A 21,878-nucleotide genomic window follows, 5' to 3' on the forward strand; every position below is an offset into this window, starting at 1 on the left:
AGTGTGAAATGTCAGGAGGATGTTATGAGAATGCAGGGTGACTTAGACAGGTTGGATGAGTGGGCAAATGTATGGCAGACGCAGTTTAATGTGGATAAATGTGAGGTTATCCACTTTGGTGGCAAGAACAGGAAGGCAGATTACTATTTAAATGGAGTCAAGTTAGGAAAAGGGGAAGTATAACGAGATCTAGGTATTCTTGTACATCAGTCAATGAAAGCAAGCATGCAGGTACAGCAGGCAGTGAAGAAAGCTAATGGCATGCTGGCCTTTATAACAAGAAGAATTGAGTATAGGAGTAAGGAGGTCCTTCCGCAGCTGTACAGGGCCCTGGTGAGACCCCACCTGGAGTATTGTGTGCAGTTTTGGTCTCCAAATTTGAGGAAGGACATTCTTGCTATTGAGGGAGTGCAGCGTAGGTTCACAAGGTTAATTCCCAGAATGGCGGGACTGTCATATGTTAAAAGATTGGAGCGACTGGGCTTGTATACACTGGAATTTAGAAGGATGAGAGGGGATCTGATTGAAACATATAAGATTATTAAGGGATTGGACACGCTGGAGGCTGGAAGCATGTTCCCGCTGATGGGTGAGTCCAGAACTAGAGGCCACAGTTTAAGAATAAGGAGTAGGCCATTTAGAATAGAGATGCGGAAAAACTTTTTCACCCGGAGAGTGGTGGATATGTGGAATGCTCTGCCCCAGAAGGCAGTGGAGGCCAAGTCTCTGGATGCATTCGAGAGAGAGAGAGAGAGAGATAGAGCTCTTATAGATAGCGGGGTCAAGGGATATGGGGAGAGGGCAGGAACGGGGTACTGATTGTGTATGATCAGCCATGATCACAGTGAATGGTGGTACTGACTAGAAGGGCTGAATGGCCTACTCCTGCACCTACTGTCTATCGTCTATAACACCTAGTCATGAGTTTCTCACCAAGCAGGCAAGAACTCAGTCAACACGTTCACCTACAATTTTGACCTCAATCTTCTGCAGATTTTGTAGCACCAGGACTCAGAACTTTGCTCAGAAAGACTAAGGGAATTTTGCAGCAAGAATAATTGGTTCAAGACCTGAAACATCACAGCAGTCACTTATTTCTGGAAATTATAATTGCAAAGCCTTCTAAACAGAATGCAGTTTTGGGATTTTTGTATTGTACCAGGCAAAGTAATATCCTGCAGTTGCTTGCAGTTTTAATGTGACATTGCTGACTGTTCAGATTGTTGCTGCAGGTTTGGCTGTTAGGACATGTGACAAGGTAGGAAAGAGATCTGTAAGCCTACCATATTCTCCCCCCCCCCACCCACACACAATAAACTGAATTCCTCCAGCTGTAATTTTCAGTCATGCTATCCCACATTTCTATAATTAATTTTGCAAATGGCCTTCCATCCTGTATTCTATCTAAAAAAAAATTAAATGTTCAAAATCTAGTTTAATGTAAACCCAGAGCCTATTTACATGAAATCTTGGGTTATTTATCACTTAACTCGCAGTACTCTGAAGAAGAAAACACTTTCATCTCCTGCCTTCTGTCCAATTCTTTGGCATTTTTAATTGTGTATTAATCCTCCAACTGCAGCACTCACCTCCAAAATTACTTTTCAATTAAACTACTTCATCTCTCATTCCTGCTACAGATTGACTTAATCAATTTCTTCTGCAGGAGGGAAGAGACAAATGAAATAAGTGACTTGGTGGTGGGGTTGGTGTGGAGAAGTGTTCTGAAACAAATTTGCCAAAAGGTTGACCACTATATAAGAATTGACAAGTTTGGCTTGGCGATAAGAAGGTTGAATGTAATGGTAGAGAGTTTTTTTTCCCCCTGACAAAGTCAGTAACCAGTGGGTGTGTTGCAGGGATTGGTGCTGGAACCATTGTTGCTTGTCATGCTATAGATTACTTGGATGAGAATGCAGGTACTCATTAGTAAGTTGGCTGATGACACCATTTTATTTTTGTGGAGAGCTAACAAGATCTAAGGTTAGATCAGCTGGAAAGTTGAGTAGAGTGATGGTGTTAAGTAATCCAGGCAAATGTGAGGGACTGCAATTTGGAATGTCGATTACTGGCAGTAAATAACAGGGACCTTTGGAGAGATGATGCACAGAAAGGCAAGTATTCAATGTGACCCTTTGATGCAGCTATACAAAATATTGGGCTGCACTAGGACATTATTCAAAATTCTTGCTGCAAAACTACAAGAATGATTTGGTGGGAGTACAGAAAAGATTCGCCAGGCTGTGTCCTGAAATGGAAAGCTTAAGTTACAAGGAGATATTGGATAGGCTCGATTGTTTACACAGCATAGAAGGGTGAGGGGTGACCTTACTGGTTTTATAAACGTGATGCACATAAATGGGTTTTTCCCAGGGTAAGGGAGTCTAGAACTAGAAGGAATGGGTTTAAGGAAAAGGGGGAAAATGGAATATTTCCAAAGGGGCAAGTTTTCCAGAGGAATCGAGTTGCCATAGGAAGGGCGTAGAGGGCTAGAAGCCTAATGTAAATGAATGGGATTAGTGTAGATGTGAATTATTGTCAGCTTGAATGAGTGGTAGAAGGGCCATTTCTGTGCTGTATAACTATATAATTGCAGTAAGACATCTTGACTTGTACTCAGATCATATTGAAATAAACTCTAAACTCCTATCTGCCTTATTTTTCTCTTGCTGCATGTTAATTGCCAGTCAATTAGTATACAACTATCCTCTGATTCCTTGTGAACACCAATCGTTTTTAACCTTTTAAAAGATGCTCTTCTAGTTTCTAACCACAAAGGTGAATTACTTCATTTTTCCATTCACGTAACCTGATCATATCTGCTTGATGCCCCTGCGTTGTACCTCAAACACACAGTTTATGACTTATTCTCCTCATCCAAATAAGGGTCACAGATTGTGAGCAGCTGGAATCTCACTGACCCCACACATAAAAAAAAATGTTTTTTTCTCTATTCTATTACAGAAAATAATTTCCATTTCACAGCATTTAAACAAAGTCCAAAATGGGGAAAACTTTTAAAAGCTGGGAGTAAAGTTAAAACTAAAATTTATGGTGTAGTTACAGATTACAAAATAATATATTTGAATGGAAATGCAATACAGGTGGCCTCTGGGTCACTGGAAGGGGCTTACAGTTCTAGAAAATGATCCACATTACAATTTTCCATAACATGAAGCTGCGTCTCAGAATAGTGAGTAGCAAAAAAATAATTTGTTTTGGTTTATTTACACTTTTTCCATGTTACTTCCATGAGAAGGAGTTTTATTCTGGATCTCAAATTTTTTGGTGGTGATTTGTGAATTCTTTTAAGAGCAAATTCCCTTTAACTGAACAGCCAAAATACTTGGGATCACCTGTACCGTGAAGTGAGTTGTTCAGTGTAGAAAGGCTGCGACCAGGAAAGTAGGTATGAAACATAATCGTTTAACTAGGTGACTTTTTTAAAATTATTTAGTTTAAAAACCAAAAAGCACCTTGGAAAGAAAATTCTACAGAAATGAGTGTTAACCAATTCTAGTTAGTATTTTTGACGTACATGTACTTAAATATTTTTATTGATCACTATACACAAGCTGCTTTGCTAGACTGTCTTCTGAAACACAGTAAAATATTTGAAATACTTACTGTCTTGTTACAAGCTTTAATTTGAACTTTATTTCTACACAGATCTTAGGAACCAACCATACAGGCGTGCAGATGCGGTGAGGAGGAGTGTGAGAAGGCGTTTTGATGAACAAAGTTTGCGCTCGGTGAACAGTGCTGAACTGGCATTGTGATGGAGAAGAGAAGTGTGGAGAGTATGAGTGTGTTTGAATGTTATGATATTTGTGTGGTGTTTGTTTGTTACCACATACCTGCTAGAGTGGCATGCTGTTGGAAACTGGAGTTAGGACAAGAGGAAGAATTACAGGCAAGCTGTGGGCTAGCAGATTTATTCAGCCCACATTAACTAAAGTGCCTCAACATAACATTTCCTCTCAAGCTTAACTGCATATTGTTGCTAAAGTTGTTGATATAACAACTGGTAAGTTTTACAATATTGCATTAATTAACAAGGTTGTGAACTAAAGTTGTGAATTCTAAACTTTTAATTTTGACATGAAATATAATGTTGAAACCAGGAAAGATAGATTTGCTTGTTTGAAGATAAAGAATAATGCATGTGGAATAGCTGTCATAAACTACCATGGCAGTGAAAGTTTGGATTTCATTTGAAGACTGATCATTGTACTTGTGTTTTGTTGGCTCTATCCAAGACACAAACAATGTGGAATTTGGTGATTTAAATAGAGAAGCAACTCTTCATGGTAGTTGATCAAAATTGACTGATCAACAGATGCAATACTTGTTTTCCAGCAGTGTCAAAAATAATGGAACAGTCAATTCTGCAGCTGCTGTCTCAGGACAAAGGAAGATGTTATATACGTACAGAGTATGAATGATTGGGAAAAACTTGTAGATATGACTAAGCTATTAACCCCTAACTAAACAGTATTAAAGCATGAGGACCAAAAGTAGAACTTTGTTACTGGAAATAAAATGGTGTAAAATTATATATTAACAATTTTCAACAGTTGAAATAGAAAATGTACTTCTGAAAATGTGCCATTTGGCTTTATTTTAATCTCCTTGGTTGCGTTGCATTGCCTCGCCATGTTGATTGTAAAGTTTATTGTATAGTATTTAACCACTGAATTCCTTCCTGTATGCATTTGGCTCATGTGACCCACTTGTGACTGGCATTTTTTTTTGATTTGAACAGTGTAGTTATATTTAGATAATGCTATTCTAAATGTACAGATATTTTGCTAAGAAATCAGTGCATTTTTATGGTTTTTTACAGTTCTTTGATTCACTATAGCCACTGGGTAATATTGTACATATTGTTTAAAAAATATTGCGACAGCTGTCCTATACAATTTGAATGTTATTTTAACTTATAGTTCTGTTTTTATATTTAACTAAAATGACAGTGACCAAGTTTTGGCTAATCATTACCAGATTAACTTCTGCTTACAATTTCACTGTAAACTTAGTTTTAAAATCACTTGCTTTGTATCAATTCTACATGGTGTGTATATGCTGCATAGAACATGACAAAACTGAGTCCTTTGTCCATGAACAAGTAAATGAGTACAGGATTTAATTTTGGTGACAGGAGGTCAGTCAACTGACTATAAATTTCAAGCTAATGCACAACACCTAAATTTTAAGATGGAGATTTGATGAGGAAAAATTACCTTGTTCTGGATCACTGACTGGTATGTTGACATGTTCTGCTCACGTACTTTTAAGTTTCCTGCTTGTTGGCAAATAGAATTGTTTTATAAAAAAAATAGAAACAAAATTTGTTAATGGCATTTGGTCAAATAAACTTCTTTACACTACTACACAAATATAGTCAATTGTCCAGTGTATTTCCAGGATAATCCCCAAAGAGGGATATTGTTTTTCCAATCACAAGCTGTGAGAAATAGACTGGCAGTGAATTGAAACATCTGAGGCCTTCGTTGGTCAGGGTCGACCATGGCTGTTGAATCCTAGGTGTCTAGACGCACAAGCAAGCAAGGACAAACATACGCAAACTAAATGTGAAACTATGCAGTTAGTGATATTATTCCAGAAAAATTAGAAAATTTAGATCCCACAATATTTTGGGTAGTAAAGTGTAAGTTGACACAATGCTTTAGTTTGAGGGCTGGGAGAAAAGGCAAAAGCCATGTTTTACTTCTGTCATTTTTGTTTCCACTCATTCAGTTCCTTGGACCTGATCCTAAAATAAGAGAATGTGAAGTAATTCAGTCAAAGTTTTGAATCTTCTGACAGAGATTAATAAAATCAAACAGCATTCCAATTAGAAACATCAAGAATAAGACAAACTGCCCTTCCACTGTTGCAGCAGAAATGTTATGTCACCACCAGCTAACTATTTACAAGGGTAAATGAACCCTGAATTTGATAAGCTCAGTTATGGCTAAAATAAAATTTATACTGTGAATGTGGATAAGAGGCCCTAAGTAGGTGATCTCTCATAGAGCACTATTAACACAGAAACAGGCTGAATGTGCCATTAGTTTGTGGTAACCTGGTCTTCTGCCTAGTGCTATTTACTAACTCCCAGACTATGCCCACATTTCCTCCTCATCCTTAAGCTGATTAAAACATTTCATAAATGTTACAATTGACCTTGCATATACCATTTTTGGTACCAGTTCTCATTCTGGTATCACATTATTCAGGTACAAGGAATGCATGAATTGATAAATGATAGCCAAAATAGACCAGTATCAATGGAATTATTTTGACTATTTCAGAATTGCACCATCAGAAACTGTTGTTCTGAGGTTTTGATGAATCTAGTGTAAAGATCCCCAAGCCTCAGAAGAACAATTTTTAAATGGTCTTTTTCTGAAACTGCCAAAACCAAGCTGTTGAGGATAGAGCTTTACCCATTTCTGGTCACCTATACACAAGGCTGCTGCTGTAACTGAATTAATGGGACAGTGGTAGTTTTGCAAACTGCAGCTGGGAAAGCACACCTGCAGATGTGTTCCTTCTACCCAGTGTTTTGTGTTTGGGTTTATATTGTGATGCAAACAACAATTCGATATCTTTCAGCAGAAAACAAATTTTAATGTTTCTCTGATAAAACATACAAAAATATTCTGCTCCCTTTCTGAGCAACACTTAAGTATTTCAGACACAAGTATATACAGAGATGGAAAATAAACCCTCTGCTGCATTTCCTGCCCTGGAAAAATTAAATTTTAGAACAACTTCAATAAAATTTGTCTTACTGTTTAGGAAATGAACTCTGCTACAAGTACAAGCTTTATTTCCTGCATCATGCTCCAAAAATGTTCTCTTACAGTTCTCCAAAAGGCAAATTACAATAAAAATGTCCTTAAATACAAAATTAGCTACACTAAAACAGGCATTGAAGCTACCAAGATTTCCAGAATAAATTCAGTTTTGTATTTCTTCAAGCAAAATGAAATCCTGCTACAGTTTAATGGCACAACTATCTAATATTTTTTAATATTGTAATATATTCAGTAATGCACAATGACCAAACATTTTAAAGGGTAACTCAAACATCCCAGGTCTCAACACAGCTAGCTTTGTTCAGTTGGATAAAAAAAAAACCATTTGTGTTAGAAATAGCAAATACCTCACACACTGAACATCAGGAAAGAGCCATGCTATCTTACTAGTTATAACCAGTTCAATTAAGTTGTTTTTGATTACCTAGGATTTTTACTAACATCATAATGTATGATGGCAAAATAAAACCTTTCAATCATAAAATTCCATTGTTATTGGCTATTTCCATTTTGAAAGTGAAGCAGGCAGAACAATTTCTAGGCACCGTCTCATCTTCGACTTTGCAAAAGCATACACAAACTGCTTAGTTTCTGGTATCCACAGCTTACTGTTGGAGACAGAAACACACCAGATGCAGCTTTCAGGTGCTCTTCAAGGAACTATGGGCAAGCTTTAAGACCCATGATAAGTATAGAGTACTGTAGCATGATATTCACCCAAACTTAAGCTGGCAGATCTTGGAATCAGAAGGATTTATCTACATAGTAAGGAAACACTGTGGCTCACATATTGAAAGTTTGAGGGATCTATACTGGTTTCACAAATCATCATATCCCCTGTAAAAATTACAAGTGTCAAGGCATTGTAAATTACATTTAATCATTCTGAGTGTTAAAAGACTGCCCTCACCAAATTTTTGCCTTAAATAATTCAAAACATAGATGGGTAAATTATTGGTCATCATCGAGTTGTTGAAGGAGTGTTCGCCTCCGTTTTTCCAGTTCCCCTTCACTTAGCTCACTATCAGAAGTTTCCCAGTTTGCCTGCGAACAGAAAACACAGTAAGTCAGTTCCCGTCACCAATCAGTACCTTTGTGCAGCACACTGGCTTCAAAGGCAAAGTAAAAATTGGACCCAACACAATTCAACTTCAATCTCAATAAACTTAATAGTTTTCCCATCCAAAATTGCTGTCAGTCTCCCAAACCCATAATTATCTTGCCCAGATGCCAGGGTTATCTTCCTGCTTTCCACATTCTGGAGCTCTGTAGCATGGTAAAAGTGGTGGAACTTATTTCTAACTTAATGATTTAATTTTTAAATGAAATTATAATCTATTTTTTGGTAAAATTAGAAGTGACAAAGATGGACACGATATGGAATAAATCACTACCCTTTCATCATCAGCAGACCTGAAGCTAAGCTAGTCACTAAATTGGAATCAAGTACCCATTTCAATATGATTGAACAGATCATTCTGGAAAAAAATTTGAAGAGGATCATTCTTAACTAAGCATATCTGAGTGGCATTCCAAGAAACAATTCAAAACTGTAAGCCAAAACTATTTTACATAAAACTCCAATGAATAATAAATACAAATAAACTGGTTATGTGCAGTTTTTAGAGAAGATAGAGAAATGAAAACAACAACGTATAAATAAAGTCAAGCTCATATCCTTCAAAACTAACCTGAAGGGCAAAATTATTTGCACCTGTTTCTAACTGATGAGATAGACTAATCACTTCTGAAATTACATTACTGCATTGAAAAATTGATCTGAAAATGAACAAGACTGCAACATTCTGCAAAGTGAGGAAAGATAACTGATGACCAAATAAAACCAATGGAAGATTCCTGCAACATAGTCTCTCCCTGGGTAATAAAAGCATTTCAGTTTTACAGAGGTCCATAAGTCAATTTTACCCATTAAATCAGAAATTCTCTTGATATAGTTTACCAAGCCTCCATAGATTTGTATTAAAAGCACATGAAGCCAACAAGAAAGATCATTTACTGAATGGGGGTGGGGGAGAGAGGAGGAAGACAGAGAGAGAGAACAAACACTGGTTCTGTTATTCATACAATGTTATGTTGGACCATTGAATTTAGAAGATCGAGCATAGAAACATACGACACAATACGGGCTCCTCATCCCATGATGTGCTGACCTATATAAAACTACTCTACGATCAATCTAACCCTTCCCTCCTATACAACTTAAAACCCTCCATGTTTCCTACATCAATCTTAAAAGTCTTTTAAATGTCCCTTCTGCCACTACACCCAGCAAAGTGTTCCATGCACTTGCCACTCTCAATGTAAAACACCTACGTCCAAAATCTCCCCTTAAACAGATGTCTTTTGGGTTTAGCCACTGCCACCCTGGAAACATGGTGCTGCTTCTCTGCTCTGTCTCATGATCTTATATGTTGCTGTTAAGTCACCCATCATCCTCTTTTGCTCCAAAGAGAGAAGGCCTAGCTCACTCAACATATCACAAGACTTGTTCTCTAATCCAGGTAGCATCCTGGCAAATCTCCTCTCCACCATTTCTAAGGATTCCACATCCTATAAGGTGACCAGAAATGAACATAATATTCTGTAAGTGTGGTCTAACCAGTTTAATAAAGCTACAAATACCTTGTGGCTCTTGAACTTGATCTCCCAAATAATGAAGGCCAACACATCACTTGCTCTCTTAACCACCCTATTAATCTGCATGGCAATTTTGAGGGACAAGTAGTCTTGGACCTGAAGATTCCTATGTTCCTCCACACTGCTAAGAATCCTGACACTGGCCTTTTACTCTGCCTTTAAGTTCAATCTTTTAAAGTGAATCACTTCAAGCTTTTCTAGACAGAACTCCATTTGCCACTTCACCCATCTCCTACAATGGGGGTGTGGGAAGGAGTTTGTTTTGCTGTTGTTGCTTGTATGTTGACAGTGTGTTCTTTTGCTGAATACTGTGTGCATGTGGTGGAATGTGTGGCAACACTTGCCAGGTGCCCTGAGCACATCCTCAGACTGTGTTGGTTTTTAATGCAAATGGCATATTCACTGTATGTTCTGATGTACATGTGATTAATAAATTAATCTAACCTAATCTGTTTCTGTCCTGTGGTAACTTATGACAACTACAACACCACCAAACTTGGTGTAATCTGCAAATTTTGTTGCAGCTATATAGGACCCCGGTCAGAGCCCACTTGGAGTACTGTGTACTGTGCTCAGTTCTGGTTGCCTCACTACAGGAAGGATGTGGAAGCCATAGGAAGGGTGCAGAGGAGATCTACAAGGATGTTGCCTGGATTGGGGAGCATGTCTTATGAGAATAGGTTGAGTGAACTTGGCCTTTCCTCCTTGGAGTGACGGAGGATGAGAGGTGACCTGATAGAGGCGTATAAGATGATGAGAGGCATTGATCGTGTGGATAGTCAGAGGCTTTTTCCCCAGGGTTGAAATGGTTGCCACAAGAGGACACAGGTTTAAGGTGCTGGGGAGAAGGTACAGAGGAGATGTCAGGGATAAGTTTTTTACTCAGAGAGTGGTGAGTATGTGGAATGGGCTGCCGGCAACGGTGGTGGAGGTGGATACGATAGGGTCTTTTAAGAGACTTTTGGATAGGTACATGGAGCTTAGAAAAATAGAGGGCTATAGGTAAGCCTAGTAATTTCTAAGGTAGGGACATGTTCGACACAGCTTTGTGGCCCAAAGGGCCTGTATTGTGCTACAGGTTTTCTATGTTTCTAAACTTAATAACCCACCAATATCACTTCCTCATCCAAGTCATTTATAAAAATCGTGGTGTAGAGGCCCCCAAAAAGATCCCTGCAGACCTGTTAATTTAATTATATTATGGGAGCCTGTTTGTATGCAGGGATGTCCAGAAGTTTGGCATTCATAATCTGAGGACAACCTGTACTTAGCATTTTGACCAACATAAATTTCCACGTCCTTATGTAAAGCTGAAAATTTTCATCCAAATAATTTATATATATAAACACACACACACGCACACGCACACGTACCGTATCTTTGTTAGTAGGTTTTCTAGGTGATTTATGCTTTGATTGTGATCTGTGTCTGTTTCTTTCTTTTTCATCATCCCTGCTCCTTTCTTTGTCTCTTCTATCCCGGTCTCTTTCACGTTCACGATCACGTTCTCGTTCACCTTCAGATTCAGGGGTCATCTATGTAGTGGGAAATAAAACTGATATCAGGACTTGGTGACAGAACACAAAAGGTGATGACTGGAGTGTTGATATTATGATTAGAAGCCCATGACGAGTGGTATATAACAGGGATCTGTGTGGGGATCCTTGACATTTATATATACGTTAATGTACACGTTTTTAATTAGGAAGACTGCAGATGTTATTAATAGTGAGGAGGCTAATCTGATGAACCAGTTATTGGTATTGGTTTATTATTGTCATATGTGCCATGATATAGTGAAAAAAATTGTCTTGCATATCATTCATACAGATCAAAACATTACGCAACGCATTGAGGTAAAACAAGGTAAAACAATAATAATGCAGAATTCAGAGTAAAACCTAGAAAATGCAATGCAGGTGGACTATAATATGCAAGATCATAACAAATAAATTGTGAGGCAAAGAATTCATTGTATCTACAAGAGGTTTTATTCAAGAGTGTGAAATCAGTGGGACAGTAGTTGTCCTTAAGCATGGTGCTACACACTGCAGACCAAGACTTCAGAAGGAAAACTGGATCTCCCAGTTTATTCATGGTTTCTGGTTTGGGAACATTCATGTTGGCCTTTTTGGTACAATGGCAGATGGAATTTAAAACTGACAACTGTGAGATGTTGCATTTTGGGGATCTAATAGGGTAGGACATATACCATGAATGGTAGTGGCCTAACAAATATAATGGAACAAAGGGTCTTTGATGTACAAGAACCATGAAGGTGATAGCACAAGTAGATACGATGGTGAAGGCAGCATACACAATGCTTGCCTTTATTAGACAGATCATAGAGTACAACGGGGGGACATCTTAGTACAAACTTAAAAACATTTGTTGAAGCACAGCTGGTATATCTGCTTAATATGCTCTAGTCACTGCATAGTAGGAAGGACATGACTGCACTGCAGATCGATGTAGGTGATTCAACTGGGTATTCCCTGGGATGAAACGTTTCAGTTAATTTTCCTTGGCTCAAGGGAGATGTGATAGAGATATGTAGTACTATGACAGAGATGGATAGGGTTTAAAGTAAGGAACAAGCAGTTTCAGGGGGAATTGAACCTTTTTTACCCACCCAGAAGATGCTTGCAATTTAGAACACACAACCTGCGAAGCTGGTGATGACAGGTATTCTCACAACATTCAGAGTACCCAGATGAGCACTTGAATCATCAAAGGATAGTACGGACCAAGTGCGGGTAAATGCAAGAAGGATAAATAGGCACTTGATCAGCCAGAGATCCTGTTTCTGTATGACTTTGAAAGAATTATTCACTTTAGCAACTAACTTAACCATCATTTCCATCACTTATCAGTTTTGGCTGGTTGGAAAAAATGATCTTGGTGCTACAAACTAATGGTATTCCAAATGATGTAGTGTGCAGACATCGTCTGTAATCGAAGTTCCACAATAAGGAACTGAATAATAGGTCAGCAGGTGGAGTGACAGAAGAGAAGATGAAGTCAAGTCAGCTAACAGGCAGAATCAGCATAATAAATACAGCAAGAATGATAGCCCAAATGTATTTATTTTAAATGAAAGGAGAATAATGGGGGAGGAGGTTCAGCTTAAAGCAGAAATTAGTACACAGAACAATAATGTTGTAGCCATTATGGAAACTTAGTTCAACGGAATAGAAGTAAATGAGATGGGGAATCTGCATTATGAATGTCAAGGCTGTACTCAGAGGGGACAACTTTTAACAACACTCATCCAGTCAGGCCATATGGAGAGAATTCAGGAATAATGAAAGCTGTAATCACAATGGTGGGGTTATACTGTAGGTCACACAATACTGACAGGACTAGAGGAATAGATATGCAGGCAGATCATGGACAACTACAAAAACAACAGAATGGTGAGTGATTTTAATTCACCTGATATTGACTGAGATTTCCATCAATCATTGAGTAGTTACATAGTGCACAGTTACAAGAAAGCAGCACCCATCCTCAAAGGCCCCCAACACCCAGGCCATGCCCTCTTCTTGCTATTACCATCAGGCAGGAGGTACAGAAGCCTAAAGTTCCATACTACCAATTTCAGGAACAGGCATTACTCTACAACTAACAGGTTCCACAACTGATGTGGATAACTTCATTCACAAATACTCTGCATTGATTTCATGAACTAGAGATACACCTTCAAGGACTCTTTTTTTTCACCGCTGTAAATGCCTGCAAGAAAATAAATCTCAAGGCAATATATGGTAACCTATAATATTTTGGTAATACATTTATTATGAAAATAGTACCAAGGCTAAGACAGGGCAGAATTTGTTAGGTGCATCCTAAGGGTTTTCTTCAAACAATATGTAGACATTCCAACTAGGATGATGCCATATTGGGAAATGAACTGGCCAAGTGATCAAAGTTTAAGCACGGAAGCATTTTCTGAAGAGTGTTCATAACTACATTAGTTTTCAGATTGCTACGGTTAAGGATAAGTCTGGTCTTTGGGTGAAAGTGTTAACTTGTAGGAAGACTAATTACAACAGTATTCAGCAGTAGCTGGGGAGAGCAGATAGGTATAAATCCACTCTGGCATATCTTTTTAACGGCCAACTGGCTGGAATTCAGCACTAGTATGTTCTTATCAGGATGAAAGACAGGGATGGTAAGATTTACGAACCTTGAACGACAAGAAATATTGTTAAGTTTAGTCAAAAAGAAACCAGGATCTAAGGTTTAGGAAGATAAAATCAGAAAAAGCTCTTGAGGAATATAAAGACAGCAGGAAGGAACTTGCACACAAAATTAGAAAGCTAAAAGGCACTATGAAATAATTCTAAGGTATTTCTAAGAATAACTAATTCTAAGAATTATAAGAATATATAATTATAAGAATTCTAAGGTATTTTATTTGTACATTATGAACAACAAGCTAGTTAAGAAAAGGGAGAAGAAATATGTGTGCAGCCAAAGGAAGTGGTGAGGTCCTTCATGAATGTTTCACAACTGTATTCACCAAGGAGGAGGACGTGGATGATAAGGAGATTGATTACAAGCTGTAGTTTGATGTTCTAGGGCATGTTGATATTATGGAGGGGATGTTGTGTCACAAAAATCATTAAAGTGGTTGACCCTGATGGAATATATCCCAGGATACTGAAGGAAACAAGGAAGGAGATTACTGGGTTGACAGAGATCTTTCCATCTTCTTTAACTATATGGGAGAGTGCCAGTAGACTGCAGAATAGCCAATGTTGTTCTTTTGAACAACATTGCTGACAGTTAACTGTGCTGACAGTCAGCACAGCTTTGTGTGGGGCTGTCCTGTCTCACAAACTTGATTGAGTCTAGTTAGGGAGCATAGAAGGTGAGCGATAGGATTAGGCAGTGGATGTTGTCTACATGGAATTTAGACAACAAGGTCTCTCATGGTAGGCTATTTAGTCGAATAAGTCACATGGAATCCATGGTGAGTGAGTGAACTGGATCCAAAATTGGCTTGGTCATAGAAGACTGGGGGTAACGGCAGAGGGGAATTTTTCTTACTGCAGGTCTGTGACCACTGGTGTTTTGTAAGCACTGTGCTGGGATTTCTGCTGTTTGAAATATATTAAAGATTTAATGAATTTGCAGATGACGTTAAAATTTATGGAATTTTAAACAGCAAGAAAATTCTCAAAGGATACAACAATATAGACAGTTGGATATTTGGGAAAAGAAACAGCAGATGGAGTTTAATCCAGCAAGGGTGAGGGAGCTGTATTTTAGCATGTATTTTATAGTGCCACGGTAGCACAGTGCTTAGCACAATGCTTTACAGTACTAACGACCGGTCTGTAAGGAGTTTATATGTTCTCCCCATGACTGTGTGGGTTTCTCCTGGTGCTCTGGTTTCCTCCCACAGTCCAAAGTAGTAGGTTAATTGGTTATAATAAATTGTCCTGTGATTAGGCTAGGGTTAAATTGGGGGTTACTGGGTGGCGCAGCTCAAAGTGCCAGAAGGGCCTGTACCTTAATCGATAGGTCGATAAATACATAAATAAGATCAAATGCATGACGAAAGTATACAGTGAATGGCTGGATTCAAGAGACTTTTATACAGAGTGGCCTTGCAGTATGTCCACAGACCTCTGACATTGGCTACACAAGACAACAGGATGGTAAAATAGGCTAACGGCATGCTTTCCTTCATTTTTTTGGGGCGGTGTGTTTAAAAGCTCAGGAGTCATGCTACCGGTTTTGTACAGGCCACATCTGGAGTACTGTGTCAAGTTGTGGTTGTCACACAGTAGGAATGACATGGAGACCTTGGAGGGATGCACTTGAATAGTAGAAGGCATAGGCTGAAAGTGATGGTGGTGGGGGGGGGTGGCAGTGCTGGGGAAGAGATGGAGAGAGATGGCGAGAGATAGATAAATACCAAGTGCAGGGCAATTCTGTAAGTTTTTCAGAGTGGTAGGTGCCTAAGAATTTGATGCAGGGAAGGTGACAGATGCAGATACAACAGTAATGTATTAAAAGCATCAGACGTGGAATAGAGGAATATGGACCACATGCAGGTAGATGGAATAGTTTACATTGGCATCACAGTTGGACATGGGGCCTGTGTCAATGCTGTACTCTTTTATCTTATGTAATAGAATAAAGAACATAAAACACAGCACAGGAACAATCCCTTCAAGCCATGATATCCAACGAACATAATGCCAAATTAAATCTTTTCTATCTGTATTTAGTCGATATTCCTCCATATTCATGTGTTGTTAGAAGTCTTATAAATGCCAATGACATATCAGCTTCCACGACATCTACCATCCTATTCAAAAGAAATCCTGCCACCCCCTGCACCATCATCTTAAACACACATCCTCTAATATTTGATATTTCTATGCTGGGAGAATGATTCTGAACATCCACCACTGTCTACATACTCTATAGTACCATGTTTAGTTGGAATACTGCCAGAAATATTAGGAAAAATATTTTAAAGTATTTAAGCAAATATGACCACAATCTGGAAACACTGGTAATTAGAAAGAAAGGATATTCTACTAAAACCAACTTTATGATGAAAACCCGTGTCAAAAGCACAATCCATGTATATCCATAACACATTATACACCAGCATTGATACATGTATGAGAAACAACAAAATGATGCATTGATTAAATGATGCCAAATCAAACTTTCGATGATCCTTTTCCATTTTTCTTTCAACACAAGGAAGCCATTTCAGCCCACCGAATCTACGCCGGCTCACAGATTAATTCCATTCTCCAGTAACTAGCCTTGCAATCATATTTTCATCAGTTTCAACCCAGATTCTACTATAATCAGAAAATCATCATAAAGAGTTTCAGTATAATAACGAATTTGAGTAGAAAAAGAATGATAAAACTTAGAAAGGAACAAGGCAGGACCATTCTGAGTAGGTTTAGGGTGGTTATCAAGGTCAGCAATGTACTTGCATACTTTGGGCACTGAAGATGCTACTCAATGTGGAGATTCTACAATGAAAACAAATGGTCTGAGACTTACAGACTTGCGTCTTCGCTTCTTGCCCTTTTTCTTGTGTTTTTTAGACTTTTTATAACTCCGCTCTAAGGAGAAAAGGAAATACTTCATAAATCTACTTTCAGTGAAATTTTAAGTTTATAGAAAAAGGAATCAACGAGGTTTAGGTTACCTGATTCATCACTCGAGGATCGGTCTGAAGGAGACTTTGAATGTGAGCGCTTTTTTTTCTTAGAGTGGTGATAATCATCATCTTCTGATTCTGAACCCTAGTAAGAATTAAATACACATTTTGAGCAATGAAGCTGCAAACACATCATATTGGAAAATCAGGGTATATAACCAATAGTAGATTGTACTGAGCTCAAGGGATAAATTTTAAAGGTGGGAGTATGCTTTAGCAGCCACATGGCTTCTAACAGGGGATAGGTGGGATGGGTGGGGGTGGTCATTGACCAGAAGGCATAGGAGCAGAATTAGGCCATTTAGCCTATCAAGACTGCTCCGCCGTTCCATTAGGACTGATTTATTATTCCTCTCAACCCCACTCTCCTGCCTTCTTGCTGTAACTTTTAATGCCCTAATCAACAAACAATAAACCTTCTCCTTAAGTATAGCCAATGATTTGTCCTGCACAGCCTCATCTGACAATGAATTCCACCATCTGGCTAAAGATATTTTCCCTTAACCGTTTTAAACGAATGGCCCATTTCGAGGCTGCACCCTCCGGACCTAGACCCTTCCACCATACGAAACATCCTCTCGTCATCCGCACTATCCAGGCCTTTCATATTCGATATGTTTCAGTGAGATCCCCCTTCATTCTTCTAACCACATATGTTAATCCTTTCATTCCTGGGATAACTCTCATTAATCTCCTTTGGACCTTTTCCAATGCCATCACATTTTTTCTTAATAGGGCCGAAAACTACTCATGATACTCCAAGTGCAATCTGACCAGTGCCTTAGCATTGCATACCTGCTTTTCTATTCTAGTCTTCTGAAAATGAATGCTACCATTCCATTTGCTCTCCTCACCACCAAATCAATCTGTGAGTCAACCTTCAGGGAATCCTGCATGAGGACTCACAAGTTCCTTTGCACCTCTGATGTATGAATTTTTTCCACATTTTAAAAAAGTCTACGTCTTTATTCCTTCTACCAAAATGCAAAATTATGCACTTCCCTACACTAGAGTCCATCTGCCACTTCATTGCTGCAACCATCCTGTGAGATAGAGTAAATGATGTCTCTGGCCAGGACTCAAGAGTTGAAATTCAATACTGGTTCAGAGACATTTAGAAATATTCAAATATGCCTGTAAGATGGTGGCATGCTTGCACGCAACAGTCACCTCGGGTCCAATCAAAGGTGTATTTGTTTGTTCAGTACGTCTTATTTATGATTGCAAGTCAGTGTTGGATACCAAGAACACCAGGTATTGCAGGACTATCTCACGAGCAAGTTGCTCGATAGCGATAGATCTGGACTTACTGCATACCCTTCTTGTCTTGTTGCCTGAATTTGTTGCTTACCGTTGTTGTGTCAATATGGTAAGCAGTGTGACTGACTGTCTTGGACGTGTTTTTGGGATTGCAAGACCCTGTTGGACATTGGTAATGTAAAAATCCTCCAAATTCAGTTCATTGGTTTATTCGCGAGCCTGATGGCGGAGGAGCTGCATTGCCTCAGCTATGGCGAGATCTAGGCCCAAACTCAGGCTCAACTGTTGCAGTCATCCAGGAGAGAAGACGTCAGGAGGTGTGGGAGAGCGTCTGTGTGGTGCACTGGAATCCTTACTGGGTTGGGGCCTAGCTACTCTCATTGGTGCTGCCATCCAATGTTCACTCAGTGGATGAGCAAGCTGGACCAAGACTACAGTCATGTCACTTGCTCTGCAGTTTTCCTTCTTTCTGACAGTATATTTTTCTGAAATCGTAACCACATGTGCTATTTACGCTATGTGCTATTAGCAACCCTGCATGCATGTTTTGCCAATCTATAACCTGACGAAGAAATTAAACAAAGGCATTACCAGTCCCCAAGTGTATTTTAAGAAGTGACAAGCATTCCAATGTTACTGTTGCAATTAGTGCCACCTGGCAGGTAGCTGGCAGCAGAAAACCAGTCTTATACAGGTGACAAAAGGCAACATTGAAATTTAGAGATGAGAATATAACAAGTCACTAAATTTTGCATACAACTTCTGTGTTAAATGGTTCAGCATATCACAACAAATTGGTAAACATACTAAATTACAAGCACTTACTGAACGAGAGCGAGAATGCTTCCTGTGATGCTTTTTAGATTTCTTGGAATGTTTTTTGCTCTTTGAGTGATGATGCTGGCATTCATGCTAATGTGTAAAAAATAAATGAAATACAGATGACAAGAGATACAAACATGCAAAACAATAAACAATTTTTGACAAAGTAGCTCAGAGTACTGTTTCTCTCTCCATAGACACTGCCTGATTTGAGTAAATCTAACATTTTCAGAAATTAAAGTATGTGCATGCACTGAAAGAAAACAGCAGACAGAATGAAGTAAAAATACAATAATTAATTTACAGATAACCAAAGCTGCAAAAGTGAAGTAATCATGACCTCAATTTAATTAATTGAGTTTAAAGCATGTTATTTAAAGCAGTGGTTCTCAATGTGGGCCATATAGCCCTCCAGGGCATCATGCTGGATTTCATAGGGGTCACAAGGCAAAAACAAGAAACTGGTGGCTACCAGTTTACTGTTTTAATGAAATATTACTAAAAATATATAAATTTAAAAAATGAATATATTGCATATAATTTAATTAGAACTCTGAATAAAACGAATGGGAAAATATGCTAGTTCAATAGTTTCATTTAGTAGCAGAGAATTCAAAATAAATTTCTACAGCTCTGGGAGAAAGCAAACAGCTGTTTTTAATTGGATTTCCCACCTCTTATTTAGTTGAATATGGTTTTAGTCAAACTTTTCACCTACTATCCCCAAAGCTCGTAACCATCTTGATGTTGTGAAAAGAGGTGATCTTCCATTATATTTAACCAAATTGCAACCAGATATTCAAAAACTCGCTAGTTTGCATCAGTCATATGGATCTCACTAAATAACCACTTAAGCCTGTTTTGTTACTGGTTGGAAGAATATATTACATAAAGTATCATATTTAGAACTTTAGAAGTTTTTAGTTTTCATATACCCCTGCAACATTATATTTAACTTGTACCTATAACCTGTTAAAACAGAAATATTGACTGTCTATTAGAATAATCAGTACAGTTGACAAAAAAAATACTTTAGCAACTAATGGAGACTAGGGAGGATGGGAGCTAAAGAGGTAAATGAAAGTCACAAGTGGGCCATGAGCAGAAAAATGTTGAGAACCACTGATTTAAAGTTAAAATGTGGTACATATTTGTCACCAATTATTACATGGTATTTAGATACCTCTATACAGCTTGTCAAAAAAGTACCCTGATGATTAACAATAAACATATTATACTGTTGAAAAGATGTGAGCAAAACACGATACCATTGCAACTTTTCCCATAATTACCTCGAGAATCTGTAGAAACTCCTTGAAAAGTCTTTTTCTTTCAGATTCTACTGTAATGTCTTCAAAAGCAGACTCATTTACAAATCTCTCTCGGACCTGGAATAAATAAATAAGCTTATGAGTTTCGTTACCTCAAACATATTTATTGAAAACCTAAAAAGTATCCCATTTCAAGAGTAATTATAAATTTGGAATTTGCAAATGTGTTCTACAAAGGCAGTAACATATACAAACCTCATCCCAATTTGATTCTGGCTCAAGAGGTGGTGTTGCTTGTTTTAACATACTCTTGAAAGCAGTTTCTTTACGTTTTAATTTCCTAGCTTCTTCTTTTTCTCTTTCACGTTCTCTAGCTTCTGCTTTCTCTAATAACTAATAGAAATCACAAGTAATTACCTAGTTCTGGACAGATCATACAGAGCAATGTTACATTACTTAACAATGGTAATAAAAGATTGTTTATAATCTTTTAAAAGGTGTACACAATTGAATAATAAAGCAGAAATTAGGGGAACTATAACTACAATGTAATAGTAATAGGCATCCGTTAGTCTCGTGAGACCATGGATTTGTGCCTTGGAAGGTTTTCCAGGGTTGCATTGGAGACCTGCAAGCCTTCCTCTCTCCACGCCACCGATGTTGTCCAAGGGAAGGGCACTAGGACCCAAGCAGCTTGGCACCGATGTCGCAGAGCAATGTGTTGTTATGTGCCTTGCTCAAGGACACAAACATGCTGCCTCAGCTGAGGCTCGAACCAGTGACCTTCAGGTTACTAGTCCGATGCCTTATCCACTAGGCCATGCATCAACCTACAATGATCATATGTCAAACAATGGTTCCTCAATATTAAAAAAAACTTACTCCACCCACCTCACCATTTAAGCCTTAATTTTGACTTTCACTTTTAATTGTTAACATTTCAGCTTTTCTGTCCAATCACTGGGAACTGTCAAAGTTCAAACAAAAGGATGTGCACTTCTGGATTACTTGGCCCAATTAGCAGGGACTTTGTAAGTGAGTGATACATTGGCAGTACTACAGGAAAGTGGTGAGCATAGCAATGGAGAGCGAAGGAGAGCAAGGAGCAACAGCAATTTGGATTTCTACAATGAAGGGAGGAGAAATAAAAATTGAATTATAGTGGGAAGGAGGAAAGCACAGCTTATTTCTCCCTGATTAGATACTATGAGAACTTCTGATTTAGTCACCTTCAACACACTTTATTGAAAAAAAAACTTAAGAAATTTACTTACACTGTTGAAAGTAAGTTTAATATTACCAGCATCAAGTGTGGCTGCTCTCTTGTCTGAACTAATGACTGTACCAAATTCTTCAAAAGTAGTATTTATTTCTACAACAAATCCTTTATCCTGTGTAAGAAAATTGATACATAGTATTCGTTCACTTTAGAGTATTTGACATAATTATTCAAGGAAAATTTAACAAAGTTAACCAAGTAGCAATAAAAGAATCATAAGATTTAATACTGTGCTTTTGTGGTTATCATATAAGTGTGTTTGCTGCAATGTAAAAGAGATTTGAGCATATTAAAAAAAATCACTCTACATATCTTATTTAATGGAAAATTAGTAATTGATTTTCAGATTCCAGGAATCACCTGTATTTTGAGCAATCTTGACTATCACATTTTACCATCTCATTCTGTATATTAAAAAAAATTTCAATATTCACAATGCACCTCTATAATGAGTGTTATAAAGTTGGAGCTCTTTTATAAAATGGAAACCACAGAAATAAAAAGCAGATTTCAACAAGTTACACAATTTACCATTTTATAAGTTATAAATCTGC

General features: G+C 38.0%; 2 protein-coding genes across 12 annotated transcripts in view; one reads left to right on the top strand and one right to left on the bottom strand.

Moving 5' to 3' along the window:
• Nucleotides 1-5,399, top strand: part of LOC140728506 (formin-like protein 2) — a 237,700-nt gene extending 232,301 nt beyond the window's left edge. For 7 of the 8 annotated variants that reach the window (XM_073047320.1, XM_073047319.1, XM_073047323.1 and 4 more), the window contains one exon: nt 3,670-5,399. Coding sequence is in view for 5 of the 8 variants with exons in the window: in XM_073047318.1 (XP_072903419.1) it covers nt 3,670-3,779 (110 nt within the window). In the remaining 3 variants the exon portion in view is untranslated. The remainder of the gene's footprint in view (nt 1-3,669) is intronic. The other variant, XR_012099089.1, reaches the window with a different exon arrangement.
• Nucleotides 5,400-6,615: 1,216 nt separating this feature from the next.
• The window catches only part of prpf40a (PRP40 pre-mRNA processing factor 40 homolog A), a 92,879-nt gene continuing 77,616 nt past the window's right edge, over nt 6,616-21,878 (bottom strand). For all 4 annotated transcript variants that reach the window (XM_073047328.1, XM_073047327.1, XM_073047326.1 and 1 more), the window contains 8 exons: nt 21,320-21,436; nt 20,301-20,438; nt 20,067-20,162; nt 18,778-18,864; nt 16,681-16,777; nt 16,533-16,594; nt 10,859-11,020; nt 6,616-7,871 (listed from right to left, as the gene is read on the bottom strand). In XM_073047328.1, the coding sequence (XP_072903429.1) occupies nt 7,779-7,871; nt 10,859-11,020; nt 16,533-16,594; nt 16,681-16,777; nt 18,778-18,864; nt 20,067-20,162; nt 20,301-20,438; nt 21,320-21,436 (852 nt within the window). In that variant the 3' untranslated portion in view covers nt 6,616-7,778. The remainder of the gene's footprint in view (nt 7,872-10,858; nt 11,021-16,532; nt 16,595-16,680; nt 16,778-18,777; nt 18,865-20,066; nt 20,163-20,300; nt 20,439-21,319; nt 21,437-21,878) is intronic.

Source organism: Hemitrygon akajei, chromosome 5 (assembly GCF_048418815.1).
Source record: "Hemitrygon akajei chromosome 5, sHemAka1.3, whole genome shotgun sequence".
Lineage (NCBI taxonomy): Eukaryota > Metazoa > Chordata > Chondrichthyes > Myliobatiformes > Dasyatidae > Hemitrygon > Hemitrygon akajei.